The following is a 23,203-nucleotide window of genomic DNA, read 5'->3' on the forward strand; positions in this document are numbered from 1 at the left end:
TATCTATTTTAACATAACAGTAAACCTAAAGGCTCAGCAATGATCTCATAAGTGTAATCTGTCGAGGTCAAGAAAGCAGAAAAAGTTAATGAGGACTAGTTGACACCTGCGGTCTAGATCAGGTCAGCTTTCAAACATCACAAATCTGCCTCTATGTTGACCTTCCAAACACCAGATTGGTAAAATCATAGAGGCTTTTATTAAATTATACAGTTGTTTTTAGACAGCAATGGACACATCAGGCACTACCAGGAAAGAAGTCACAGTCGAGAAAAGGCAGAAACGTGACATGAATCCTACTCATACCACAGCTGCTCTTATTTTAAAACACATATTAAGCGGATCGGTCAAAGGGCTTTTGTTCGCAGCCAAATGTTGTCCGTCTGGTTGTATTCATGACCCATTTAATCTCAGCAGCTGCGGTAACATGTATAAGATGTCAGCTAGACGATTAATAAAGACGGAGAACAGTGCTGAGGTTTCACTCTGACATTTTGGTATGAGGAAATGTCGTCCTGTCAAGAAGTCAGAGACAGAACAAGACAGTCCACTTAACATAGCAGAGCATATGCTCACAATGGAAAGGGTTCGATCAGCAGGACAATGACGAAGCAGACCTTTGGGCACTAAGTCACCTGTGTCATCCTCATACAGCCATTTACGATGAACAAAAAAAAAAAACGTGATTAAAAGTGAAATCAATGATTTCATAGAGGTAGAGCGTGTAATTGTGAACTGTGACAGAGAGGCGGAGAGACGAGTGTTGGCGCCAACAGTGTCACCTGACAGAGAACGTTACTGTTGTCAAAACAAACCCACTTATGCAACAATCAACCAGGTTCAAAGACAAATATATCTATTCAGAAATATCACAGAAGAACTATTTATTTTTCAGCGTGTCCAAAAATATGTTTTCATTTGTATTTTCAGCCAACCTTAAAACCCCAGACTCTTAGAAGCATCAGCTGCTAATAATTGTACAGGTGATTAAAACAGCAATGAGAAGTCCTGGACTGTCCTGATATGGTCTCACAGTGAGCTCATTTTACACTCGGTTTTTGGTTCAGCTCATTTATTTTGTCTTGAGGCCGGAGTGGGATCAGAACTTGCCCTTCTTCTTCTTCCAGGGCTTCTTCTTGGACTTAGAGTCAATGATGAGCTGAGACTGACGCTTCAGAGCCTCCCGTGAGATGATGTTGGCCTCGTCCTCCTCACTGTCCTCCTCTGAGACACAAACAGTTTGAGGCAAAGGCAGACAGAGACTGTGTCAGCTGGTCTTAGTGTGTGTGTGTGTGTGTGTGTGTGTGTGTGTGTGGCTCTAAACTCACCGTCATTGAAGAGGTCCAGTCTTTGGTCCTCAGGCAGCTTCACACGGGTGTTGTAAGCTGGCAGTTTCCCCTCAATCCTGACGAAGAACTGCTCCGAGCAACAACACATTGATAATAGTTAAAGACTCCCACCAGGCAAACATTCATTTTCTAATTTTTGTCAATTAGGATGTAACAAAATGTGATTCTTAAATCTTTAATACCAGTATTAGGTTTATTTCTCACATCCAGGCTATTGATTTTACTTTTAAGACTTTATAATACTTTAAATTAAAAATTAAATTAAAAGAGCCGATTTGAGGTTGTAAGAGAGATGGGATCTAACCATTAACAAACCACTAACCATGCTTTTATCAGCTCTATATTATCATGAATGGTCATTTACATAGTGCTCACCTATTATGGTGTATGATAAGTGTTATCACTCAGTCTTGTAACAATGACCAGCTGGTCACTCCCGGACTTGATGTATGGTAGAGGTGCAAATTGTTTATCCGGGACAGCCGAGCAGTTTCAAATTATCAGCTCAGATTTACGTCAGTCACAAAGATTATGCCTTCTAAAAATGGTTTTGAGAGTAAAATTGTCAATGTCATTAGTGAATGGCCTCTAGTGCGTTACGTGTTTCCTATGGTACACTCTGATATCCTATGTTCTCAAACAGAAAGGGCTGCCTAGCGTTAGTAATCATGAGTAAACACTTCAGGTGGCTCTAATGGCTGCCCTTCCATTCAGATAAGTTATGCAAGCACAGCAGCATGCATGCACACATGCTCGGCCATGCTGTGTTCATTTGTCACACTGTGCAGTGGAGGCTTATATAAGGCGGCCTTTTCCAGAACTGTCTTTATCACTGGAAGTTCAAGCTGATGCAGCCCTTAAACAGGCAGCTGCTCGTGGATTCTCAAAGCAGGAGGCCATTTTACACAAACAGGTTTTGGAATGATGGCCCAAACCCTCAGTCATCACTGACAGAGGTATCATTAGCAGACTATTTTGGTCACATGACATTCTTCAGTCATCTCATCAGAGACACCTATTCACAGGTATAGCCAAACATGTGCAGTATGGACAGTATGTACAATATTGTTCATCTAATTATCTACCTGTGTGTTTCCCACACACTAAAGCTGTACACAACCCTCCCGCATCAGTTTATGAGTTTCCAAAAGTCAAACAGGTTTTCAATGTCCCATCCCAAAGCACAACCTCGATTCAACCCACTGCGATACTGGGTGGGTGCTGTGGAGCTTCCACTCACCTCCTCCTCCTCCATCTCCTTCATAATAGCGGCCAGATCCTTTCCCTGAAGCTCGCCGTGCAGCGACTGCAGCTTCAGCTCACACTGAGTCATCAGCCGCAGCACAAACTCATCTGAGTCTGGAGACACCTCGGCCGCTGTGTCCTCACTCTGCAGAGAAGCAGGAGCATGGTGCACAGACATCAGTTTGACTGTCAACAGACATAAATGAAAATGAAATGAAATGATGGTTGATGTGGTATCTACCAGCGTGATGTGTTGAAGTTTGTCTGCGAGGTGCTCCACCCCGCCTCGGACTGTACTGAGGGCTTTAATGAGCCAATCCAGACGCTCTCCAGATGCATCGCACCTCTGCTGCTGAGCCTGCAGTTGCTGCTCACGTTCCTCCTGCACCTGTTGGTCACTAATAAAACCACAGAAAAAGAGTAGAGGCTTGAGAAGCATTACAAAGCTGCACACACGTGCCTTTGTTCCACTATCACTGCCTGGAGTGTCTCACCTGGAGAGTTTAGCTTCTCCAGAATATTTCATGTCCTGGAACTGCTGGTTCAGGAGCTCCTTCTGCTCCTTCAGCTGCTGCAGCACCTGCTCATTCTCCCCCCTCAGATTCTCCAGATGCTGGTGTGTCTCCTTCTGTGAGATGAAGCGTGCCACAATCTCCTAAAAAAAAAACAAAAAAAAAAACAACGTAAATGTTAACACTGATAGTAACCACATAAACACATCCATGTACGGTGTGTGTGCACAGCAAATCCTCCTCTTTCCACGTCTCTACCTGTGTGTCTGTGACTCCAGTGGCCTCCTTAATGCGTTTGAAGGCCTCCTCAAAAGTGGAGTTGGCCTTCTCCTCTTCACCTGCCATCCTGGGGGTGCTGCGCTGGGCCTCGCTGCTCAGCTCATCTGGCTGCATGGTTGTTCTCTGAGCCTAAAGGCAGCAAAGGTTGGAACCACTCAAAACACAAGTTATTCAATGCACTCTACAGAATGTCTATATTTTGAATTGAACTATGTTTTAACCAAAAATGGGATCGACTGCTTTTGGACTGAGTGTTGTGTTTCCTTCTGTGGTGATGTTTCTTGATGTCTTTCAAATAATTGAGTGTTCAATCACAAGTGCACATGGCCAGTGAGAAAGCAGGTGATTAAAAGAGGGAACAGCATTAAAATAAAACCACAAAGTACTCAGGTTTCTAAGTGTTTCATGAGGTCGCTGGGGTCACTCACTACCTTTTTTACGTATATTACATTTAGCTGCATTTTCATCAGATTTAGTAGAGTGAGCCCACACTCTGGAACATTTTGCCCTGTCAGACATGCCTGGAGAGCACAGCATGTAAACCCACAGTTACACAATGTCAAATGTAATCGCCTGATGCCAGCAGCTTCATCATCAATTTACCTTGCGAGGCGGCTGGATTTATGAGATCACGCAAGCCCATCTGGCGCCTCAAGTTAATCAAGTAAAAGGGGACAGATAGGTCTTTGAAAATGCCAGCTATGTTACAAAGAATTAACCTGACATAAATACCAGCAGCACCACCGTTTGTCCTGAAGCTTATTATCAGTGCTGACCAGTCAGGAACGATACCCATCCCCATAAAATAATCCTCTGGAAGTTTGCTTATACTGCATGTATACCATCATGTGTACCTCACCCTTCTATCGAGTTTTTCAGCCTGGGCCTTGCGCTCCTCAGCCTTTTTCCTGTAGCTGGCTATAATGCGCTCTCTCTCCTTACGATCCTTGTAGAGCAACTCCTCCAGCTGCTGTAACTCAGCCTGGCAGGAAGAAGAAAGGGAAGGGGTGATGGAGAGGAAGCAAGGCAGGGTGGAAAACGAGGGAGATAGCACAGTTAGACACAAACAAAATGTTAGCATGACAACAATGAACCTGTTATGACTATAACTCAGATACAAGAAGGATTTTTTATTGACATAGAAGGTTGTCATATATGGGACACCTTCACCCATCATGATGCTGTGCATTTATTTTGAAGAAAGAAAAAGACAAAGGAGAGAGTAAGTTTGTTTTGGGGAAAAATTGCTGACTAATGTATCTGCTCTTGCATGTTGTACATATACATCAAAATAAAAAGAACAAATGTGAATAAGTATCATTAGTGCAGTTAGTATTAGTACAGTAGTGGTGAGTGAATGGACCTTCTGATGCCTTCACTACAAACATGTATGTTGTGAGCTTGTAGCAGAGGAGGTCGCAGGTCACCTTGGCATCTTCTCTAGAGAGCTGGGCGTCGTTGTTCATGGCCTGCATGTTGTGGAGCTCCTCTCTGTGCTTCAGGATTTCTGCTTCCAGACTGTCCAACTCACCCTGGAAAGTCAGACTCTCCTCCTGAAGTGGTGACAGTGAGGGATAGAAAGAAAAGGACAGGAAGTGTGGATGTAAAGAGTGAGAGCTGCAGCATGTGTTTTAGAAAGGTCGTGAGAGGACTGACCTGGATCACTGTATGAATGTTTACAAAACATTAGTTTGAGGCAAACAATGTGTATGTTGGACTAACCTGCAGGTGACTTTTGAGTTTCTGATAGTTAATCATAATGTTCTCAGCCTCCTTGCACTTAAACTGTGTTTTCTCCAAACTGTTCTCTAGCGCTCGCAGGTTCTGAAGACACACACACACACACAACATCATTTACAGAAAGTGTACGTGTGTACTACAAATCCATGTTTTGCACTTTTTGCTAGCTTTAGAGGTAACCACCATGGCATCTTCCTCCTTCTTCCGAATGCGAGCGTCAGCAGACTGTGCTCCACCACTGCCCTCTGGTTTCATCCTCTGGTATTCCACCTTCAGCTCTTCCAGGCGCTGCTGGTGGGTCTGGGTGGTGTGTTTGAGGGCATTGAGACGCTTTGTCGTGGACAGCACCCTCTGGTCCAGTGTTGTCAGGGCTTCCTGAGAAAAGGGTAATGACAGGGAGAGTGTGCATGAGCAAAAAACAGACAGACAGACAGACAGACAAACAGACAGAGCTGAATGCTTGCCAGCAGCCTCAATCTATTATTAATGTCACTTAAATATACACTAGACTGAGAACTTTTGATTGTTGCTTTTGCAACCAATAGCTGAGATCGTAACTGTGCGAAAATTGAAACTGGGATGGAATAGTCCACGAATATAATTTTATAGTGCACTATATGAATTTAGTCAAAATGAACAAACTAAAGCTGCAGTTAACCTTGATAACACACAGTGTTTATGCTCCTTCCTCTCACCTTCCCTGACATGTTGCGGTAGGCATCCTTCTCAAAGCCTCTGTTCTGAAAGGCCACTTTAATGACATGTTCATCACCCTGTGAGGCAACACACCAAAACGGAACAAGACTGTGATTGTGAAGAAACACAGGTATGAATCGTCTGACTGTTCCTTTGACTGAGGACAGACGCCTTACAGCGTTAGCTTCTGCCAGTCTTCTGTGCAGCTTCTTGTTCTCCTGCCTCAGCTGGCGGATGGACTCTGTGTTCCTCTTCATGGTGGCCTGAGTGCTCTCATAGTATGCAGTTCTGTCGCCCTCTGGTGGACAAATGCAGCCATTACACCAATAATAACAGAAAAAGCGTTTCATTATTCACTAATAATACAATTAAGTGCTTTTCCCTTAGGATTCAGTTATGGGCTCACAGTTGCTTGTCACACGATAACCTAAACACGGCAGTTAGCGTTACGTAGCATATTGTTGTAAAGCACACTTTCGTTAGCATAAACTGAAATCAGCGCGTTGAAATAAACTTACCGAGAAGTTGGATTTTACGCTGCATCTCCGCTATTTGGTCATGCAGCGGAGGTTTGAACCCGGTGGTGAGCGGCATTTTTGTTCTGTGTTTTTGTTGTACACAATGGGCAAAGACAGATACGCAGGCCGTTAGTGTAAGATTGACCTCAGCGTACACCCCTTGTAGTCCTCAGTGTTGCCTAGCAACCTGTACACTAGACCAAAGCGAGGCTCAGAGGTTCAGCTGATATCTCTCCACACTGACGTCATGAGTTTTACTCAACACCTGTATGATAAATAGAAAATACTGCAGCAGTGACTGAGAGCCACGTCTGTTCTCACTTAGCAAATATTACATCTCACCACTAAACGTCATCTTTCTTTCAGAAATATCACAAAATATCCAAAAATGCCAATTATGTGATAAATACAATGACTTATATGACTGTACACAACGCATGTTCATGTTTGAAAGTTCAGAAATTGTAGCATGATTCTTTATTGAGAAGTCCAGATGTAAAACATGTAATGCTCTTATATTCTAAATTGTACTTTTACATGTACTTTCCTCATTCTTTCAAAATGTCTTTATATTTGGAATGTTAAATGCAGCATTATCAAATCATTTCCCCCTATAATGGACAACAGTGATAAAAGCAATCATCCATGTGTCTTAGTACCCAGATAAACTTAAGCAGTGGCCTTTTTTATTATTATTTTTTCTTTGAACACTGGTATGGCAATACAAACTTTTATTAGTTTACAACAAAAGTTAATGTAAAACTTGAAAGTTAATGTAAAACTTTACAAACTCAAAATTTGTACATTAATCATTGATATCTTTTATATTCAGTGAAGAGTGTGAACAAAATGGTATTAAAAAATAAAGACTTCAAATCCAAGTTAAAGCACTTGGGTCATATGTAATCTCTTAAGGCTTTGATTATCATACTAAGCTTTAAATCTCCTGCAGTTTAGCACCTTTGCTTTGGTGAACAGTGCAATATGCTTAGTTAAACGGATAAAGCACAGCTTTACTCATGTATCAACAGGCTCCATCTGCCATAAAGTGGAGATCTCATTGAAAGACAATGGACCCTTCAAAGCCTCCACATTAACTGCTTGACAGAATGCACAAAAAATGTACAATGAACAAGAAAAACATTAGTTTTGAAAGCAAACTGATGCTTAAATTAACTACAGTTATAATATATAACTCAAGCTCCCGAACATATGGAACAAATCTCCCTTGTTGGAAAGTACAGAAGAGAATGGGCTTAAGGCTTCGTAACGAAATACAACCGGGTCAATAATATCATAACATACAGTGAAGGAATCTCATTTGGCAGCAAGACACAAACATACTGTCTATACATCATGTAGCACAGGACATGGCGCTGTAAGTCCTCCTTTTGTTCTGATTTTCATTGAAGAACAGCACACACACACACACACACACACACACACACACACACACACACACACAGAAAGCTGGGACTTAATCTATGGATTTGGACGCTTCATTGGACTTCTTCAGGAGGGAGAGCAGAGCCTGCGACATGAAGTACGGCCTCTCTGCTGATCCATCGTTGCGCTCCAGATCCTCCACTGTGACATGAACAGAAGCAGTTGAGGAACAACATTTTCCCAAAAGCCTGTAACACTTAGCAGGAATGTAACTGTTCTTGTATTCATGCATTTCCTATCTATTATTCAGATAGCCAACGCCTGATATTGTATTTGTTTTGTGAAGAATTAAAGGGGCGCTCCAACAAATTTAACATCAGGCTTCCATGAGGGAGGGAGGCAAACAGAAACTCAACATCAAACTGAAAAGCAGTGTTTTGCTGCCCTCTCTGGTAGAAATGTTTGACTCTGTTGGGCGTGGTCAGTGCTTTGTTCTGCCTGAAAACAAACCCAACAGTGATGTCACTCCAGCAAGCTGAGAAGGTAAACCACGAGAGGAAAGCAAAGGCGATTAATGGTATAAGAAAGAGAAAAAAAATGGAAAAGGGAAATGGTTTTTTTTTTTCCTGAGCTTTCTCAGATTTTTTCTTTTTGTACTGAAATATTCTGACTCAAGTATTGAAAAATCCTTCCTTCCGAGAAGAAAAAAAATCACTCTTTGGTTCAACTGTTCACAAATCAGATCCACAAAAAGTCCATAAGCTTTTATTATTCACCAAATGTTTCCTTCTAATGGGTCACAAACCAAAAACGTTGGGACCCACAGCTCTAAATCTATCCCTTGTAGTCCCTAACATGGGACTAAACAGGAGTTCATCAAGTTACAAACACCCAGGATATTACACTTCCCATGATGCAACTCAGTGTGTTCATTAGCAAATCCACTGCAGGAACTTCCCCCGGGACCAAGAACCTTTGAGGAAGTCATAGTGTGTTTCCACCGCAGGGACCAGGGTCTAAACTGAGTTATGGGGATATTTTACCCCATAACTTTTTTAAAGTCCCAGCTCCGGGTGTCAATCAATATGGAGTTACTCCCTGCTGGATAGTCGCATGTAAAAACAGCTGCTGCTTTGTCATCCATCATATGCTTTTTGTCTAATCTACATGGTGGACATGCAGATGACAACGGGCTGAAGGAACCTTTCAGCTCCTTGAAAAGTAGTTCTGGGGACTAAAAGTTCCAGGTACTTTGGCTGAAAACCCGACCTAACATGTAAAATTGCTGGAGTTCCCCTTTAAGACAAAACCAAAGTCCTGGCTCACTGTGACGGACATGAACACTCACCTGCATCCAAACGCCACCTTGAAACTCATGTGTTTACCCATAACAGAACTACTATGATTAAATACAATCAACTTTAATCGAGATTCAACATCCAATAAGTATGGAATGTCATCAGTAATTTCAGTGGAAAATCAGCTTACATCTTACACAAGGTGACAAACAAGAAAAAAGGTACAAAAGCATCCAGAGACTTAATAAGATGTTAGTTGCGAGCATTCAGAGGGCCATGTCAACACCATGCAGCACTGACAGAGAGAGAGGCAGAGAGGGGGAGAGAGAGAGAGAGAGAGAGAGAGAGAGAGGACAGGGACAGGGACAGGGCGAGGCAGGTGGGACCAGTAAACAATTGCTGGGGTCTGCAGAGGTCACGATGGCTGCGTCGTGGTGACACAGTTGCGGCGCTTACACCAGTCCGAAATACCAAGGCAAGTCGGTGGCAATACAATACGTGGGATCCCATCTTGGCGAGGATCTCTACTAGACCGAAGCCAAAAAATACATAATAGACATACACTACTGTATATATACAAGTTCCATAGGAAAAAAAAAAGATCCAATATTCATACAGTATATCAAATATGTCTGTAACATTTTGGCGTCAGCTGGTATTATTGTAAACAGTGAAAGAGATTCACCATCGATTGACATGTGTGTGTTTCGACTGTAAACATGGTACTTGGTGGTTCTGTAGTGCATAACAGGATTAAGACAATAACTATTAGTGACAGTAATCAGGCACAGGTTCAGCACTCACGATGTTCTACAGATCTTCACAATATAAAAACCAACACTGTTCTAAAACCAACACAAGAGAGCATTTTGTTCAAGCTACAGAGATGCACTGGGCTTTTGACCTGCTTCAAGCTTCACACGCCGCCCGCCGCCTCCTGCAGCTGGACGTCACTCACACGGCAAGGCGATCCGAAATCTTAGCTTGTCATATGCTGCACATTTAACACGTTCATATCACAAAGTTGTAGGACGTTTCTTTCATTCTTTATGCTTCATGAGGTTTACCAAGCCTCGGGGTCGGGGGGTGGGTTGCCCTTACATTACTGTTAACATCTACTCCTGTGGTGCAGAGGGAGGATTCTCTCCCTGAACTTCCTCCTTTTCCTCTTTCTTTTCACCAGTCTCCTCTTTCTCGGCCTCCACAGCTGGAGGCGTCGCCTCCTCGCTCTTTTCCTCCTGTTTCAGCTCTTGCTTCTCTGCCGCTCCTATCACCTCTTCGCTTTCCTCCTCTTTTTCTTTCTTCTCAGCCTCCTCTGCCTCACTGACTTTTTCTTCTTCATTTTTCTCCTCTTTTGGCTCCTCAACATCCGTCTTGGACTTCAGAGGCTCCTCCTCCTCGTTGTCCTGTTTGAGAACCGTCTGCTGTTTCAGTTGGATCTCTCCGTCTTGCTGCTGCTGGAGAGGGGTCTCCTCCTCCAGCGTCACCTCGTCCACCTGCTTGGCAGAGTCGACCTGCTCATCACCACTTCCATCTTCCTCCAGCCTCTTTGTTTTGGAGAGGATCTCGTGCAGCTCCGGGGACATGAAGTAAGGCCTTTCAGATGAGCCGTCATTTCTTTCCAAGTCCTCACCTTTTGCGTGTGTGGGGAATGCGTATTTTTTGTGTTTTTGATTGGGTTAATGGGAAATTAGGGGAAAATGAAAAGATGAAATAAAGGGAAGGTGTGAAAATAAAGTAACATAAAGGGAGAAATGAGACAAAAGAGAAGCAGAGTCAGAAACACAGCAGGAAGAAGAAACCAGCATCTCAGCTTTCGACAGTTGTATGAGTTCTTGAGAACAGGAAGAAAAGAGGAGATCTGCAGGAAATCTGGCTGAACGCAAGATTACTCACAGAAGCAGAGGAAGAGCGTGTCCACACACATGGCGTAGACGCTGAAGAAGCCATGGGCAATGAGGTAGGATCCAACTACCACCGTCTAGATGAAGAAAATCACATCCATCAAGACATCTGCTGTGACATCAAAGCCCACAGGGATCAAATCATACAGACATACTGCAGCTGTCCCTCACCAGTATTGGCACCCAGTAGTAGTTCAGAGACGGAGCAGCGTCCTCTACCGCTTTGATTCTTCCAGAGAAGAAGAAGAAAGAGAAGATCCCTATAAAATGAAAATGTGAGTTAGAAATGAGTCCAGACAGATCTCTCTTCAGTTTCATGAACACACACTTTTGGTATAAAACTAGCAGTTCTCCTACCAACTATTCCAACGATGAGCAGCTTCCCCAGAAACAGCAGGAAGTCAGTCACTTTATCTAAAACAGCCACCCTGCGTTGAAACGGGCCCAGCAGAGAATATGAGAGCATATCAAATAAGGCTAAGAATAGCTTCAGTTGTGAATAAATGATGTAGTCCAATGCTTATCCACCGTGTGGATAGGAATGTAATGAAATCCCACCTGACAATGTTCCTCATGAGAAGGAAAAAGGCATCTCGAGCTGAGGGACAGAAGCTTTTTCCATAGATGGCAATCTGGAGGAAAAACAACGATTTACCTCTATAAAAGCTGACCAGAGCCAACATCTCACATGCAGCCGTGTGCCGTCACAGGGGAACTCACCATGATGTAGGCGTTTCTGTTCAGGAACTTGATACATTTCTCCAGACACCAGAAGCAGCACTTCATGCAGCTGAGCAGGAATTTCGCAAACTTGTTCTGAGCACCTGAGGGATGAGAGCGAGACTGTCACAACTACGGGAAATTAAAGATAATAAAGATAAACGTTTGATCATGGCGAAGATGCACAGTCGAGTAATCTAGTAGGTCCGTCTTCTTCTTCTGAAGTTAAATCTTCTGACCTTTCAGCTTGTGATCCAGGTACTCCAGAATGACCCTGATGACCTGGACCAAAGACAGGATCAGAGAGCCAAAAGCCAGGGAGCCTGTGTGGTATCTGGACAGGAGGAGGAAACACAAGTGGGCACTGAGCATTTTCCTGTCACACACAGCACCACCCACCGACCAGAACATATGCCTCACAGTTCAAAAAGACACAAATACAGATAAGTGGACAGACTGGACACACAAATCCCAATATAGCCTCTAACCGGAGGGCGCGTCCTAGCGAGGCAAAGATGGGAAAGGCGGGAATATCTTCAGGCTTCTTGAAGGCCCAGTAATACGAGGCGAAGGCCCCCGACAGAGTGACCTGGCCCAGGGCCGTCACAAAGTTGGCACACCAGAAGAAGAGAAAGACGTTGTAGAACTGGAACAGGATGAGGTATTTGTGGTAGAGGGTCTCCCCACCGTAGAAGGCAAACTGGCACTCTGCGTCAGGACACTGAACTGAAGCGTTGGAGGTGTTGAACGTCTGGAGAAAGAGAGAAGAGGCAGTGAATGGTGATGCCGTACAGGTAAACAGTAGCACAATCAAACAGCGTCTTCCTAAAAGGTGTCAAATATAAGCAACATATTTGTTTGGCTTAACTCGGTTAATTTCGGCAGTGACATCTGAAGGCGTACCTTGGGGTCGCAGGTCTCTCGTGAATACTCGCACTCAGAGTTGTTGAATACTTTGTATACCTGCTCATTAGACGTGGACAAGAAACTGGTGAGATCAGTCAAGGAGCTCATGTCAACAGAGGGAGGATATCTCTGAAAAGGCCACAATCAGGAGTCATCTGCATCATTTCTACATTTAAATTTAAATTCCTTGAGAGAGTTATCTTTTTTATGCCCTTTATTGGGTGGATATATACAATATTATTTTTATATGATTTCTTCTTTCTTTTCTTTTAAAGCTAAATATATAAAATGTTATAAGAATAAAGAAAATATGCAGTTTAAAGTTAGAAATTGAGTTGAGTGAACGACTATAAAGTGACACATGTCTGTTTTCACCATCTTTGATCATCATCTGGACAAATGAAAGGATACACAGCAGTGATGGCCCAGTAAGCTATCACCACGGCCAGGAGGGCAAAGGTCAGCAGGGGGTAGAACAGCGAAGACATCACATGACCGACAGCTCTGAGGAAGAAAACAACAATCAAAACATGAGTTTAGATATAATGCTCTCCAAAGGAAGAAGAGAGTTTCCCAAACAAACACAGCTCAGCCCTCCCTTACAGCGATGATTAAATGTAAGAGCTAAAAGGCTCTCACTGTTTCAAAAACAAATGCAATAAAATTAAAGCTGCATTCATTCATTTTTTTTCACCTTTTGGGATCATGATTGTAATGATGTGATGCTAAACATGTTAGCACAACCAGTTTACAAAACCAGCAGACCTTGAGCAACATTAGCCACATTAGCCATTAGCCACCTGATTCATGTAATATTCAGCCTCCTTTTAGCTCTGATTAGTCTTTATCAACTCCTGAAAACAATGAGCTGAGAGAAGCTAAAACGCTACGTAGAGCTGAGGGGAGCTGCAGTGGGTGATCATTCTCTGTGGGTTTGTCACTTTGAGTGTCCCTGTTGTCATCATAAAAACACTGATTAGGGCAGCTTTAAATATGTGAGCGAGTCTGGACAGAATGGAAAGACGCTCCACCAGCTCAGACTGACCTGCTTGCCTCTTTGATGAGGGCGATGGCAATCAGGATTCTCTTCCTGAGGAAGATGAGTAGCAGGATGATGATGACCTCCACAATAGCCAGGATGATCACTGCAAAACAGTGAATGCATTAGACGGACGGGATTGAGGAACGCTTCATACAGAGACGCGTTGAAGGCTGGAAGTGCGTTGGTACGTACTGAAGGCCAGCCACGTCTGTCTGATCTGCAGGTAGACTGAGAAGTCCGTCTGCAGGCCCAGGTCACGGATGGTGACGTCAGCGCCGGGCTCTCCCTTCAGACTGGCAAACTCCATGTAACAGTGGAAAATCCCTGACAAACAGTTCAAATGTTTGGAGGGTTTTCATTTGAAGGAAAGCAAATAACAACTCGATCATGGACAGAGGCTGAACACTTACCATATCCGATGACTAGAATAACCAAAACAATCATGACCCAGACCATGATGCCAGCCAAGAATCGAAGCAAGACGATGAAAATCAAGCTGACCACCATGGCGATCACCAGACCGCTGCAGAGGGCAGACACATCGAATGTTTAACATGTGAATGTTGTCTTTCAGAACCTTTTCTGATGATCTAGGCAGTTGTGGTCATGCATATTTTCTGGTTTCACTGGTCACTGTAACCACGAGGAAGTAGACAGACTTACAGCAATATCCAGTGCCAAGACTGAGTGTAGTCCTCAAAGATTCTCATGGCCACTTGACGAGCTTCAACAACCATGTTTGATTTCCTGTAATGAAAGGAAATTCATTAAAAAAAAACAAAACAAAACACACACATATACACACACATACACAAGTATGGAGCTCTGAACCTGACAAAATGCAGTAAAAGGTTAGCAGACAAGACAAGAGATTGAAGACTGCAGATTTACACTTTTAATTTAAAAATAATTAACTTACATAATGGTTATAATCTGTAATGAATTCTGGTTATCTGCCATGAAGCTGTTAACTCATTAAGTCGGTTATGCCACTTTGCAAATTAAAATAAGTAATTCCACTCAGTTGTGTGGGTTTACAGTCTCCAGCAGAACATAAGAGCCTGTAATACTCATCATCTTGATAAATAACGTGCAGGCAGCATTGAACCCCCCCTCCCCGTGGGAATAACGCTGACAGAAAACACTGACATAAAGACCTTCCAGGGTGCATACAAACAAAGCAGAACCAAAGCAGGCAAACACAAGCAGACACACATCAGTGTAGGGAGCAAATAAGAGCATAAAGACCTCAAAATCGGACATCAGACCACTGCAGTGAGATGTGATGGGGATGTGATATGTGAGCCGTCGCAAGATGTGTGTCCAAAGTGTCAAGCCTGAACTGGGTCATTTACCCACACAACAGCATTTTCTCTTCACCTTAAAAGTAAGGATTATATTCACTTTTATTAATTAATCTAGAAATATGTTTGGTTTATTCAATTTGTCTCTTGAAAATGATAAAAAAAAAGACATTTGTCCACATTTGATCCGAGAGCATGAGGTAATATCTTCAACCTGCTCATTTAGATTAAAGCAGCAATCCACAAGCCAAAGGGATTAAATTCACACAGTGATGAAATGCCTGTCAGAGTGGCACTAATCATGAAATGAATAACCATTTCAGCATTGATTTTATCAAAAAGTTACCAGCCATTGCATTCGGAGGAACCCTGCTGATTTACCCTGCAGATTTCACACATTTCGTGACCATCTGTTGGTCTGTTCAGGGCTTGTTAACGGCTCTCAGGGCTGGAATAATGTGATTGTTCCATGTGTTAATCAGACAGTTCTGAAACTGTGCTGCACAAATTGACTGATTAACGTTCCTAGGATATTAGCATATTTTGTGTGTGTGTGTGTGTGTGTGTGTGTGTGTGTGTGTGCATTGCCATACGGGGAAAAGGACTCACTTGGATGCCTCCAACACGTCTGTGGCATTGATATTGACGCCCTGTCCGGCATCAAAGGTGGTCTCATTGCCCACCACCACCACCCCGCCCTTCATCGTTCCCAAGGCAGGAAGGCAGCGGCGCGTGACTGCGGAGGGAGGAGATGATGTGTTTATATGGCTCTACTTGTTTCCGCTTCACACACAAACAACCCACGGACACATCCGTCTGTCGTGTGGGTGAAAATTAAGTATGTGAGAAGAAGAAGCAGCTTTTCACTCACAGGGTTTACTGGGCATCAGCATGGCGGGACACAAGCCATCCCTTAGGATCTCAGGAGGACTCTGGATGATGCAAAACAGCCTTCAGTCAGCTTTTTAAAACAGTTTTTGTTGCATTGTAATGTTCACGACACAGTATCACTTTAACATGTATAAAATGTGAGTGATGGAAGTCTTTGAACATGTACCAGTTTGGCGAAGTCCACTCCATCCTTACAGTATTGTTTGTAATATTCACGGTCTTCCTTGCTGCCTAACTTGGCTTTCACCAATGTCAGGTGCCTGTCAGGACAGGTTTCCACACATAACTGGACACAAACAACAACAATCGTGACATCAATGTGACTGTTAGAAAAGAGACAAACGTTGCGACGAACATGAAGCAGGTATCAGTTTGTCACCTGTGTGGTGGGACACTGGAACTCCAGCAGCACCAGAGGACTGGCACATTTCAGGATGTTGAAGTAGAGCAGAAGAGGCTTCTTCCTGTTGTGGGAGATGAGTCAAACTCTTATTTGGCCTGTATGCTAAACACATATTCTCAATGAGGGGCGTCAGATAACAGTTATGTCTATCAATATCTGAAATACTGAGGAGACACATGTACTGCAGACACCATGTTCATACTGTCAGGTGACTCACTCCAGAGGTGTTCCAGCTTGTCCGCAGAACTGCCCCCTGCTGTCCGTGGGGTAGATCACTTTCCTGGGGTCTCCCTGAGACCAGGCTGCATGGAGGAGAATTCACAAACGACAAATATTAAACACATGCTGCTCTTGCTCTTGTGTTTTCTGACAGATTTGCAGTTTCAGGTGTATGAATCGTCTCTCTGCTGGCAACACTTAAATGAAATCCCAGCTGCTGAAGATGGACTCTGTTCATAGTGAAGTTTGCATTCTGGGAGAGCAGACAGACAAAGCATGACATCCCTCATTATGTAAACAATTTCTAACTTTGAGAACACACACTCAATGAGGTACAGGCAAGAGAGACCTCCACTGCAAGTTTGTCAAAAATAAAACATGTTGCATAACTCGTCTCTGGTTAACCAAACTGCTTTGGGTATGTTTCCTCCATCAGGCTGGTGTCTCAGTTATAATCCATTGCACGATGACCACAGATATTAATCATACGTGGAACATTCCAATCATGTCATGTTGTTGCTCTTTCTCTGTCTCCTAATATTGTACTTAGCATCTGTGGTGGACTGTGTGACATGTTTTCATTTTGATGGTCTGGAATACATAAAAATAACACAAATTCACAAATAATGATAGCAGGGTTCCTCTAAAATACTGCTTCAAAGAGCAGAAGCATCTTAGTAATGAAACGGTACATAATGCAGTATTAGAGGTGCAGCCTTACCGAGGATACCCACAGCAAAGTACCCCAGCAAGGCCAAGATGAAGAGAATACAGCAGAGGATATCTGTGCAGCCCCTGAGAGGAGGAGAGGCAGAGTGTGGTTATTGGGATCTTGTATTAAAGAAAGAAAACACTTATTATCAGCGACTGAAAGAGACGTCTCACCTGTTGTGAATCGGCCCTTTGAAGTTCGGGTCAAACTTTCTGGACTCCCCTGGAGATAAAGAGAGACAACGGGCCTGTCAGTGACTGCTGTTTAAAATCTGAGAGTCCTGCCTTCAATCTGATGATTCATAACACATGCATTAAGGTAGCTGACCTAGAACTAGCAGCCACTTCAGGAACTCTATAAGATAACCACTAACCACTTATGACTGTGAGCTCTCGATGAAAGTCCTGAACAGAAACCTGTGACCACAGACTGCTCCTCATTTTATTGGATTTACATAAATGTAGGTCACCCATCACAGGTAAACAATAAACAAGATTTATATTTCTCCAATATCGTCACACATCACAGTACAAAATAAAAAATGCTTCAAACATGTGAACCAAAAGGAAAATACTTTCCTGTCATTTTGATAGTTTCTAAATTTGCTTGGAATCACTCATTTGGAGAACTGCATTTATTCTCCATCAGGACACAGTTCCACTGAACAATAACTATAAAATCCTGCTGATTAACTGTGAATGGTCTTTGCTGGCCTGGCTGTCAGTCAGTGCCATCAAAGCAAAAGTAAAAACAACCTAAAACGTGAAGGATACTCTGCATACTGTGAACATCATCACTGGATTATGAGCGCCTCCTTGCACAGTCAGTGCACATGTGTAAAAATGACCATGGCACTATAGATCAGTATGTGACTGAAGCTTTATGGCTCGTGTGGCACATTCTGGGATTATGCAACTGTAATGTTATTTTCTGGAGTCATAATGAACTTACTGACGTTTACTGTATGAGTGTGACTAATTGTGCAATGTCCTTGCTTCTGTTATTTAAGTCAAAGCTGAAAATGAGTGAGATTTCAGAGCAAATAGTCCCTTGATTTATCACAGCGAAGCAGCATTTCTTCCATTAATTTACACTGTATTTGAAATGACTAATACTTCATTAGCATCCATGGTGGGATGTATGAGTAGGTCCAACGTATGTGTGAACACCAAGAGCTCTCCGAGTGTGGGAGACACACAGGAGCGCGATATAGAAGTGTGTGTCCGTGCTTATTGACAAAGGACAGTCTGCAGAACAAAAGGATTCTTCTGCCTGACTGTCATGCCTAGCAACCCACAAAATGGCTCCCCGGTGACGGTGAGCACCCTGTGGGCATCGCCAGCCACCATGGAAACACTTCATGCAAGGCAGAGGAGAAACATCAACCAAGCCCTCTCTGCCCAGAGCGAGCTCACCCTGAGCTAACACGGCGAGCACGAACGTCTAAAATTTCACCTTGAAATATGTTTTCCACAGGAAATGAGCTCTGTGCAGAACATAATCTGCACTACCAACATCCTCCAGACAGACAGCCATGAGCTATTCCACATCCTGTCACATTACTGTGCATGTCTGCAGCAGCGTCATGACACACTGACGATGAAGCGTCACTGAACTTTAAGCTCTTAGAGGTGAGCCCAGCGACTTGTTTACGCTGCTTCCACACAGTATGTCTGCTACACCACACACTGCTAATACACAGGATACACACACACACTGCACTGACACACAACTGGCACCAAAACAGAGGCATCACTGGACTTTGTATTTTTAAGTTCTGGATGTCTGCTGTTGGTTATACGTGAATTAAAGCCGTCCATTAACCCTCACAATAAGTGAGCTACACATGAGCCTTTAGTCAGTGCAGCTGTGGTCTATATTGATCCCAATTTGGGAAATTATTTTGTTGCAGTAGCAATTAAACATACAGACAGAACACAGGATGTATACAAGAAATCTGACATGCTTGAATAATCTCAACGAGACATTCAACAGCGAATGAACCTTCAGCTCGTCATGAATCCAGTTACAGTACCTCGTCTCTCGTATTTTGTCATTCCGTCGTTATTTCTCTCTCAGTTCCTGTCATTTATAGATTTCTCTCAGCCTGTTATGAGCGCCTGTTGTTTCTTTATGTCTCCTTCCTGTATGAAGTCTACGTCCTCCGACCTCAAACTCTCCACTTCCTTCTTTCAGTGCATTCAAAGCCCTGCCTTCGTCTCCTTTCCCCTCTGTCTCTCTTCGGTCCCTCTCTTGGCTCGGGGACTTGTCAGGGGAATTGCAGCAAAAACAGTATTGATGGGGGAATTGAGAGAGGAGCGGCAACAGCAACAAAGACTTGTGGCGCCTGAGAACCTGCTGCTGCCAACTAAAGACATGTGAGTAGGGGGACATGTTCTGCAGTCAAAACAGTGTTTCACTCTGGCATCGCCACAGTTATTTCAGGCTTCAGCTCAATCCACTAAATCGACGTGTGTTAGCTGTTTCCTTGTCACGGCTCATCGACAGCATGCAAGCAGCTGCACTCTCACCTCACCGTGGTCACATGATCGAAAAAACACCCCTCACAACAAAGCTCTGAACATAAGCTTTGAAACAATCACACTTGTACAAAACACTGCCACTGAGCAGCTTTCTCTGTAACCCTTATTCAGTAAGATTTACGGCCTTCCCTCGCTCTTTTCTCAGCTTCCTGTTTCTACTTTAAGCTGTTTTCTCCAGCTTGTCACAGCGCTTGGACCACATCCCTCCTCCAAGTGCTTTAATATTCCCACTTCACGTCTCTAATTTCCTGAACAATGGATTTCTTGCGATGGGATCATGCACTGTTCAGACAATGATTTGGTTATAATGCGCTGTGCGTGTCTGACACACACGAGGCACTGAGCTGGACTGTACATCCCAGATAAGACCATCCTACATGTTCTCTGGTGGCACATGCCCACGGCCTGCGCTGCCCACTTCTGCTGCCATGTGACAAACAGGCAGCATGCCATAGCTTGAAATACAATACTAATGCTGACCCCCCCCACACATGTCTGTTACATACGCGCTGCCATGCCCTCGGCCATCCAGCTCAACCTTGTTCTTCGTAAGAAACCCCGTGTCCTGAAGCTGTATTGGAGCACAACAGGAGCAGTAACGCCCTGAAGTTAAGAAACATCCCAGCACACACAGCCTTTATATGAAAGGTTAAAAGGGTTTGCTGCTGCTGTTTGGTCTTCCTGCCGTCACTTTTGCGTGTATACATTTGCTCTTTCTCTTCACTGAGGAGAGGATAAACACTGGAAGTGATTTTTCCATCAGCCTTTCATTTGCAGGACCATCTGCGAATGTGAGAGACACAGCTCCATTAGAGCTGCCTGCTCTGTGCCACATAACAATCACTGATGGTGCTGAAAAGCATTCCGGCAGATCTGTTGTGTAAAGGTTGCCAAATGTCTTGTAAATAGTCTTGTTTATCTAATTGAGAAAAATAATGTGATTTTTTTTCCCCTCATGTGGGTACAGTGGGCTCCTCAGGTAGCTCATTGTATACTCAAGGCACCCTGATGGTGAAAACCCACAGGAGACACCAGATGATCTGGTCTGCATTCAGCTCCATATGGAGTAAAAAAAAATGTCTGCCAAACCTCGCTGATCTTAACAGTATTCAGTTAAACCATGAAATATTTTTAGAAACTGAATGAAAGCAAATCTGAATGTAAAAGTGGAGAAAGACAATATCTGTTTCTGCCAATAATATGATCCGTTTTTCTAGTCACGTCTGTTCATTCGTGTATGTGTGTGTGTGTGTGTGTGTGTGTGTGTGTGTGTGTTAAAAGAAGTGATGATGTCATGACTGATGTGATTCACTAATGGGCCCAGAGGGGTTATCAGATGAACCTTTCCCTGCCTACCTTAATGGGTTAATGGGCACTGTGGTATTTTGTGTGTGTGTGTGTGTGTGTGTGTGTGTGTGCAGACTGTACACGCGAGAAGACATGATGAGTATGTATGGTCGTCTTTGCTCTTATTCCTGACATATTTAGGGCGTGTAGATGAAGATGATTAATATATGGGAACTGATGGAGTCACAGAAACTACTGTATGTACTTCTGTTCTTCCGCTGTATCAAACAGCTGTTACTGCTTGATAAAAACTACCCTCTGATGGCTAGAAATGAGATCACTGGCCTACATGCTCTTAGAAAACATTAAAGCCTCTTTTTGCAGAGCTAAGTACTTAAAAAGTGACACCCGCTGGCTCAGATCACTGTCTCTCTGTGCCCCTCACAGACACTGCTTGGATCAAACAGCAACAGCTTGTCTGATTTCCCCAAACCAAAGTCCAAATGACAAACACTCATTGTGAAAGATTCAGTAGTGACTGTGTGCGCTTCTGCATGTGCATGTACAGGCAGCGTGGATGTGGCAATCATTGCCAGCCAGCATGATATTGACTGGAGGCCTCTTGACTGTGTCAGCTGAAGGGTTAGAGGAGACAAGGCTGAACACAGTCCAGGCAGTGCAGGCTGAAGCCTGCCTGCCTGCCTGCCTGCACACCTAAGCACAGGGAAACTATAGCAGCAACTGTACTAAGCAACAAGGGACTGCTCACACATAAGTCTCTAATGCCAATAAAAACTGATGTTTCAGAACACTGCTGAGCTGGAATTTGTTTAGTGTGTTTGCATCGTATAAAGCTTTATTGGTCCAAAAGGGCCGTGGTGTTTGACCTTTTAGCCTCCGTGGGGGAGGGGAGCCGGGCTAAAAGAGCTGTTTACATGGAAACAGGAATGCAACAAGGAAATGCTCCACAGTGGGAGCTCCATGGATTGACTGGAGAGGATGTGCACTTAGTACTGTGGGTGTGGGCTGCTGGGAGCATCTTACATTGTGAAAGAAGGCACAACCCAACAGCATTAGTGCTGTCTTCCCCAATGAAATACCAGTGTGAGGACAGCGGTTTGCTTCTGAGCCACCGGTGGCCACCCTCTCATGTAACAACACCGACATGGGGTATTAAAGCAAGAAAAACACTGGTGACGGAAACTTCATGACTCAACAGTCCATAGGAGCAACAACCCAGCCCAGACACGAGACGACCACGCCAGGCTGCTGTGGGCCGCTAAGTTGAGAAAATGCATGTGTGACACACATAACAATCAGCGATGAGTCATGTCTTTGGCTGGTACAGAGGACGGAGTTTCCATAATCTGTGCATGGCAAAAAATCAGTGCGAACAAAAGCAATTAATATGTGTGAAGTGAATGTTTTTGTGTGTTTGTGAGAGAAACTGTGTGTGTGCGCGTGGATGGGCATGGATGAAATGACCATATGTGGATTTAGAGCCCAGGGGAAAACACAATAAACCAAATCCACTACCTCCTCCTCCTCCACTGTGGCCTGTTTGTGTGTCCCTGCAGTACAGAACAAGCTGAATATGAAGCCAGGTTAACATGAGCATACCAAGACAAGCCTTGACTGAATGGATGACAACCCTGTTTCCTTCATCAGCCTGTTTTATGAGGAGCATTAAGCCACACACCGACACTACAGGACTAGGCTGAGCTGTGTAAAGATTTCATTTGAAGCTTCATTGATTTGGTCTCTAACACAGCGTGTTGAAATAGGGCAAACTAGTCCAATATAAGCACCCATTTACAGCATGTCGCCTTCATCCAATGTGTGCTGTCAAATGAAAAATCAGCCTGATTTCATTCAATTTCAATTTCCTGAGACCAAAGATGAGAACTCCGGCCGGGCCGGGGAGGATGAGGATGACTCCAGATCTGCAGAGGACCCACGAGGTCCACACCCTTCCATCCCTGGCAGTCATTGTTTCCATTTCTTCGCCCGTTTCAAGAAAAAGCAAAGATCGAGGAGAAAGCCGTCACTCAGAGCTGCTCTTACCGTATTTAGGGTCCGGGTTTTTTTCCTCCGGCTCCATTCTCACTCAGTGCTCGGCTGCTGGCTGCTGATCACACCTTAGACAGGACAGTTACCATGGAAATGTCCAGGAGAAAAACATCAATAACTGTGGCTGACTGCAACAGCAACACACACACACTCAGAGAAAGACCATCCCAGTCCAAACT

General features: G+C 43.8%; 2 protein-coding genes across 5 annotated transcripts; both read right to left on the minus strand.

The window, feature by feature from the left end:
• Positions 1-868: 868 nt before the first annotated feature.
• On the minus strand, positions 869-6,516 carry odad3 (outer dynein arm docking complex subunit 3). The gene is made up of 13 exons (XM_076729260.1): positions 6,340-6,516; positions 5,998-6,119; positions 5,821-5,898; positions 5,309-5,500; positions 5,108-5,209; positions 4,813-4,938; positions 4,245-4,367; positions 3,365-3,514; positions 3,089-3,249; positions 2,836-2,992; positions 2,590-2,739; positions 1,329-1,416; positions 869-1,224 (listed from the first exon to the last, which is right to left on the minus strand). The coding sequence occupies exons 1-13, from the start codon at positions 6,413-6,415 to the stop codon at positions 1,100-1,102; spliced, it is 1,650 nt and encodes a 549-aa protein (XP_076585375.1). The 5' UTR covers positions 6,416-6,516; the 3' UTR covers positions 869-1,099.
• A 528-nt stretch (positions 6,517-7,044) lies between these two features.
• On the minus strand, positions 7,045-23,203 carry slc44a2 (solute carrier family 44 member 2 (CTL2 blood group)). Of its 4 annotated transcripts, none has more exons than XM_076728268.1 (22): positions 19,160-19,314; positions 17,298-17,346; positions 17,134-17,207; positions 16,411-16,495; positions 16,170-16,254; positions 15,957-16,076; positions 15,771-15,831; positions 15,509-15,635; positions 14,259-14,342; positions 14,006-14,118; positions 13,788-13,919; positions 13,599-13,698; positions 12,965-13,057; positions 12,551-12,635; positions 12,136-12,398; positions 11,887-11,981; positions 11,648-11,751; positions 11,486-11,559; positions 11,285-11,355; positions 11,099-11,187; positions 10,920-11,004; positions 7,045-7,926 (listed from the first exon to the last, which is right to left on the minus strand). In XM_076728268.1, exons 1-22 carry the CDS (start codon positions 19,179-19,181, stop codon positions 7,817-7,819), a joined length of 2,121 nt encoding a protein of 706 aa, XP_076584383.1. In that variant the 5' UTR covers positions 19,182-19,314; the 3' UTR covers positions 7,045-7,816. The 4 variants fall into 4 exon arrangements, with proteins under 4 accessions (XP_076584383.1, XP_076584382.1, XP_076584380.1 ...); XM_076728267.1 differs by lacking the exon at positions 19,160-19,314 and adding an exon at positions 23,019-23,203 and having other exon boundaries at positions 7,051-7,926; XM_076728265.1 differs by lacking the exons at positions 7,045-7,926; positions 19,160-19,314 and adding exons at positions 9,131-10,656; positions 23,019-23,203.

Source organism: Chaetodon auriga, chromosome 4 (genome assembly GCF_051107435.1).
Source record: "Chaetodon auriga isolate fChaAug3 chromosome 4, fChaAug3.hap1, whole genome shotgun sequence".
Taxonomy (NCBI): Eukaryota; Metazoa; Chordata; class Actinopteri; order Chaetodontiformes; family Chaetodontidae; genus Chaetodon; species Chaetodon auriga.

Excerpts from the sequence above, each read along its gene's own strand:
- slc44a2 (XM_076728265.1), bottom strand. The coding sequence starts at position 23,055 with ATGGAGCCGGAGGAAAAAAACCCGGACCCTAAATACG. Across the intron at positions 17,347-23,018 it reads AAACCCGGACCCTAAATACG|GGGAGTCCAGAAAGTTTGAC; the intron begins GTAAGAGCAGCT and ends CTTTATCTCCAG. Across the intron at positions 17,208-17,297 it reads AAAGGGCCGATTCACAACAG|GGGCTGCACAGATATCCTCT; the intron begins GTGAGACGTCTC and ends TCCTCCTCTCAG.
- odad3 (XM_076729260.1), bottom strand. The coding sequence starts at position 6,415 with ATGCCGCTCACCACCGGGTTCAAACCTCCGCTGCATGACCAAATAGCG. Across the intron at positions 6,120-6,339 it reads GCGTAAAATCCAACTTCTCG|AGGGCGACAGAACTGCATAC; the intron begins GTAAGTTTATTT and ends TTTGTCCACCAG. Across the intron at positions 1,225-1,328 it reads ACTGGACCTCTTCAATGACG|AGGAGGACAGTGAGGAGGAC; the intron begins GTGAGTTTAGAG and ends TTTGTGTCTCAG.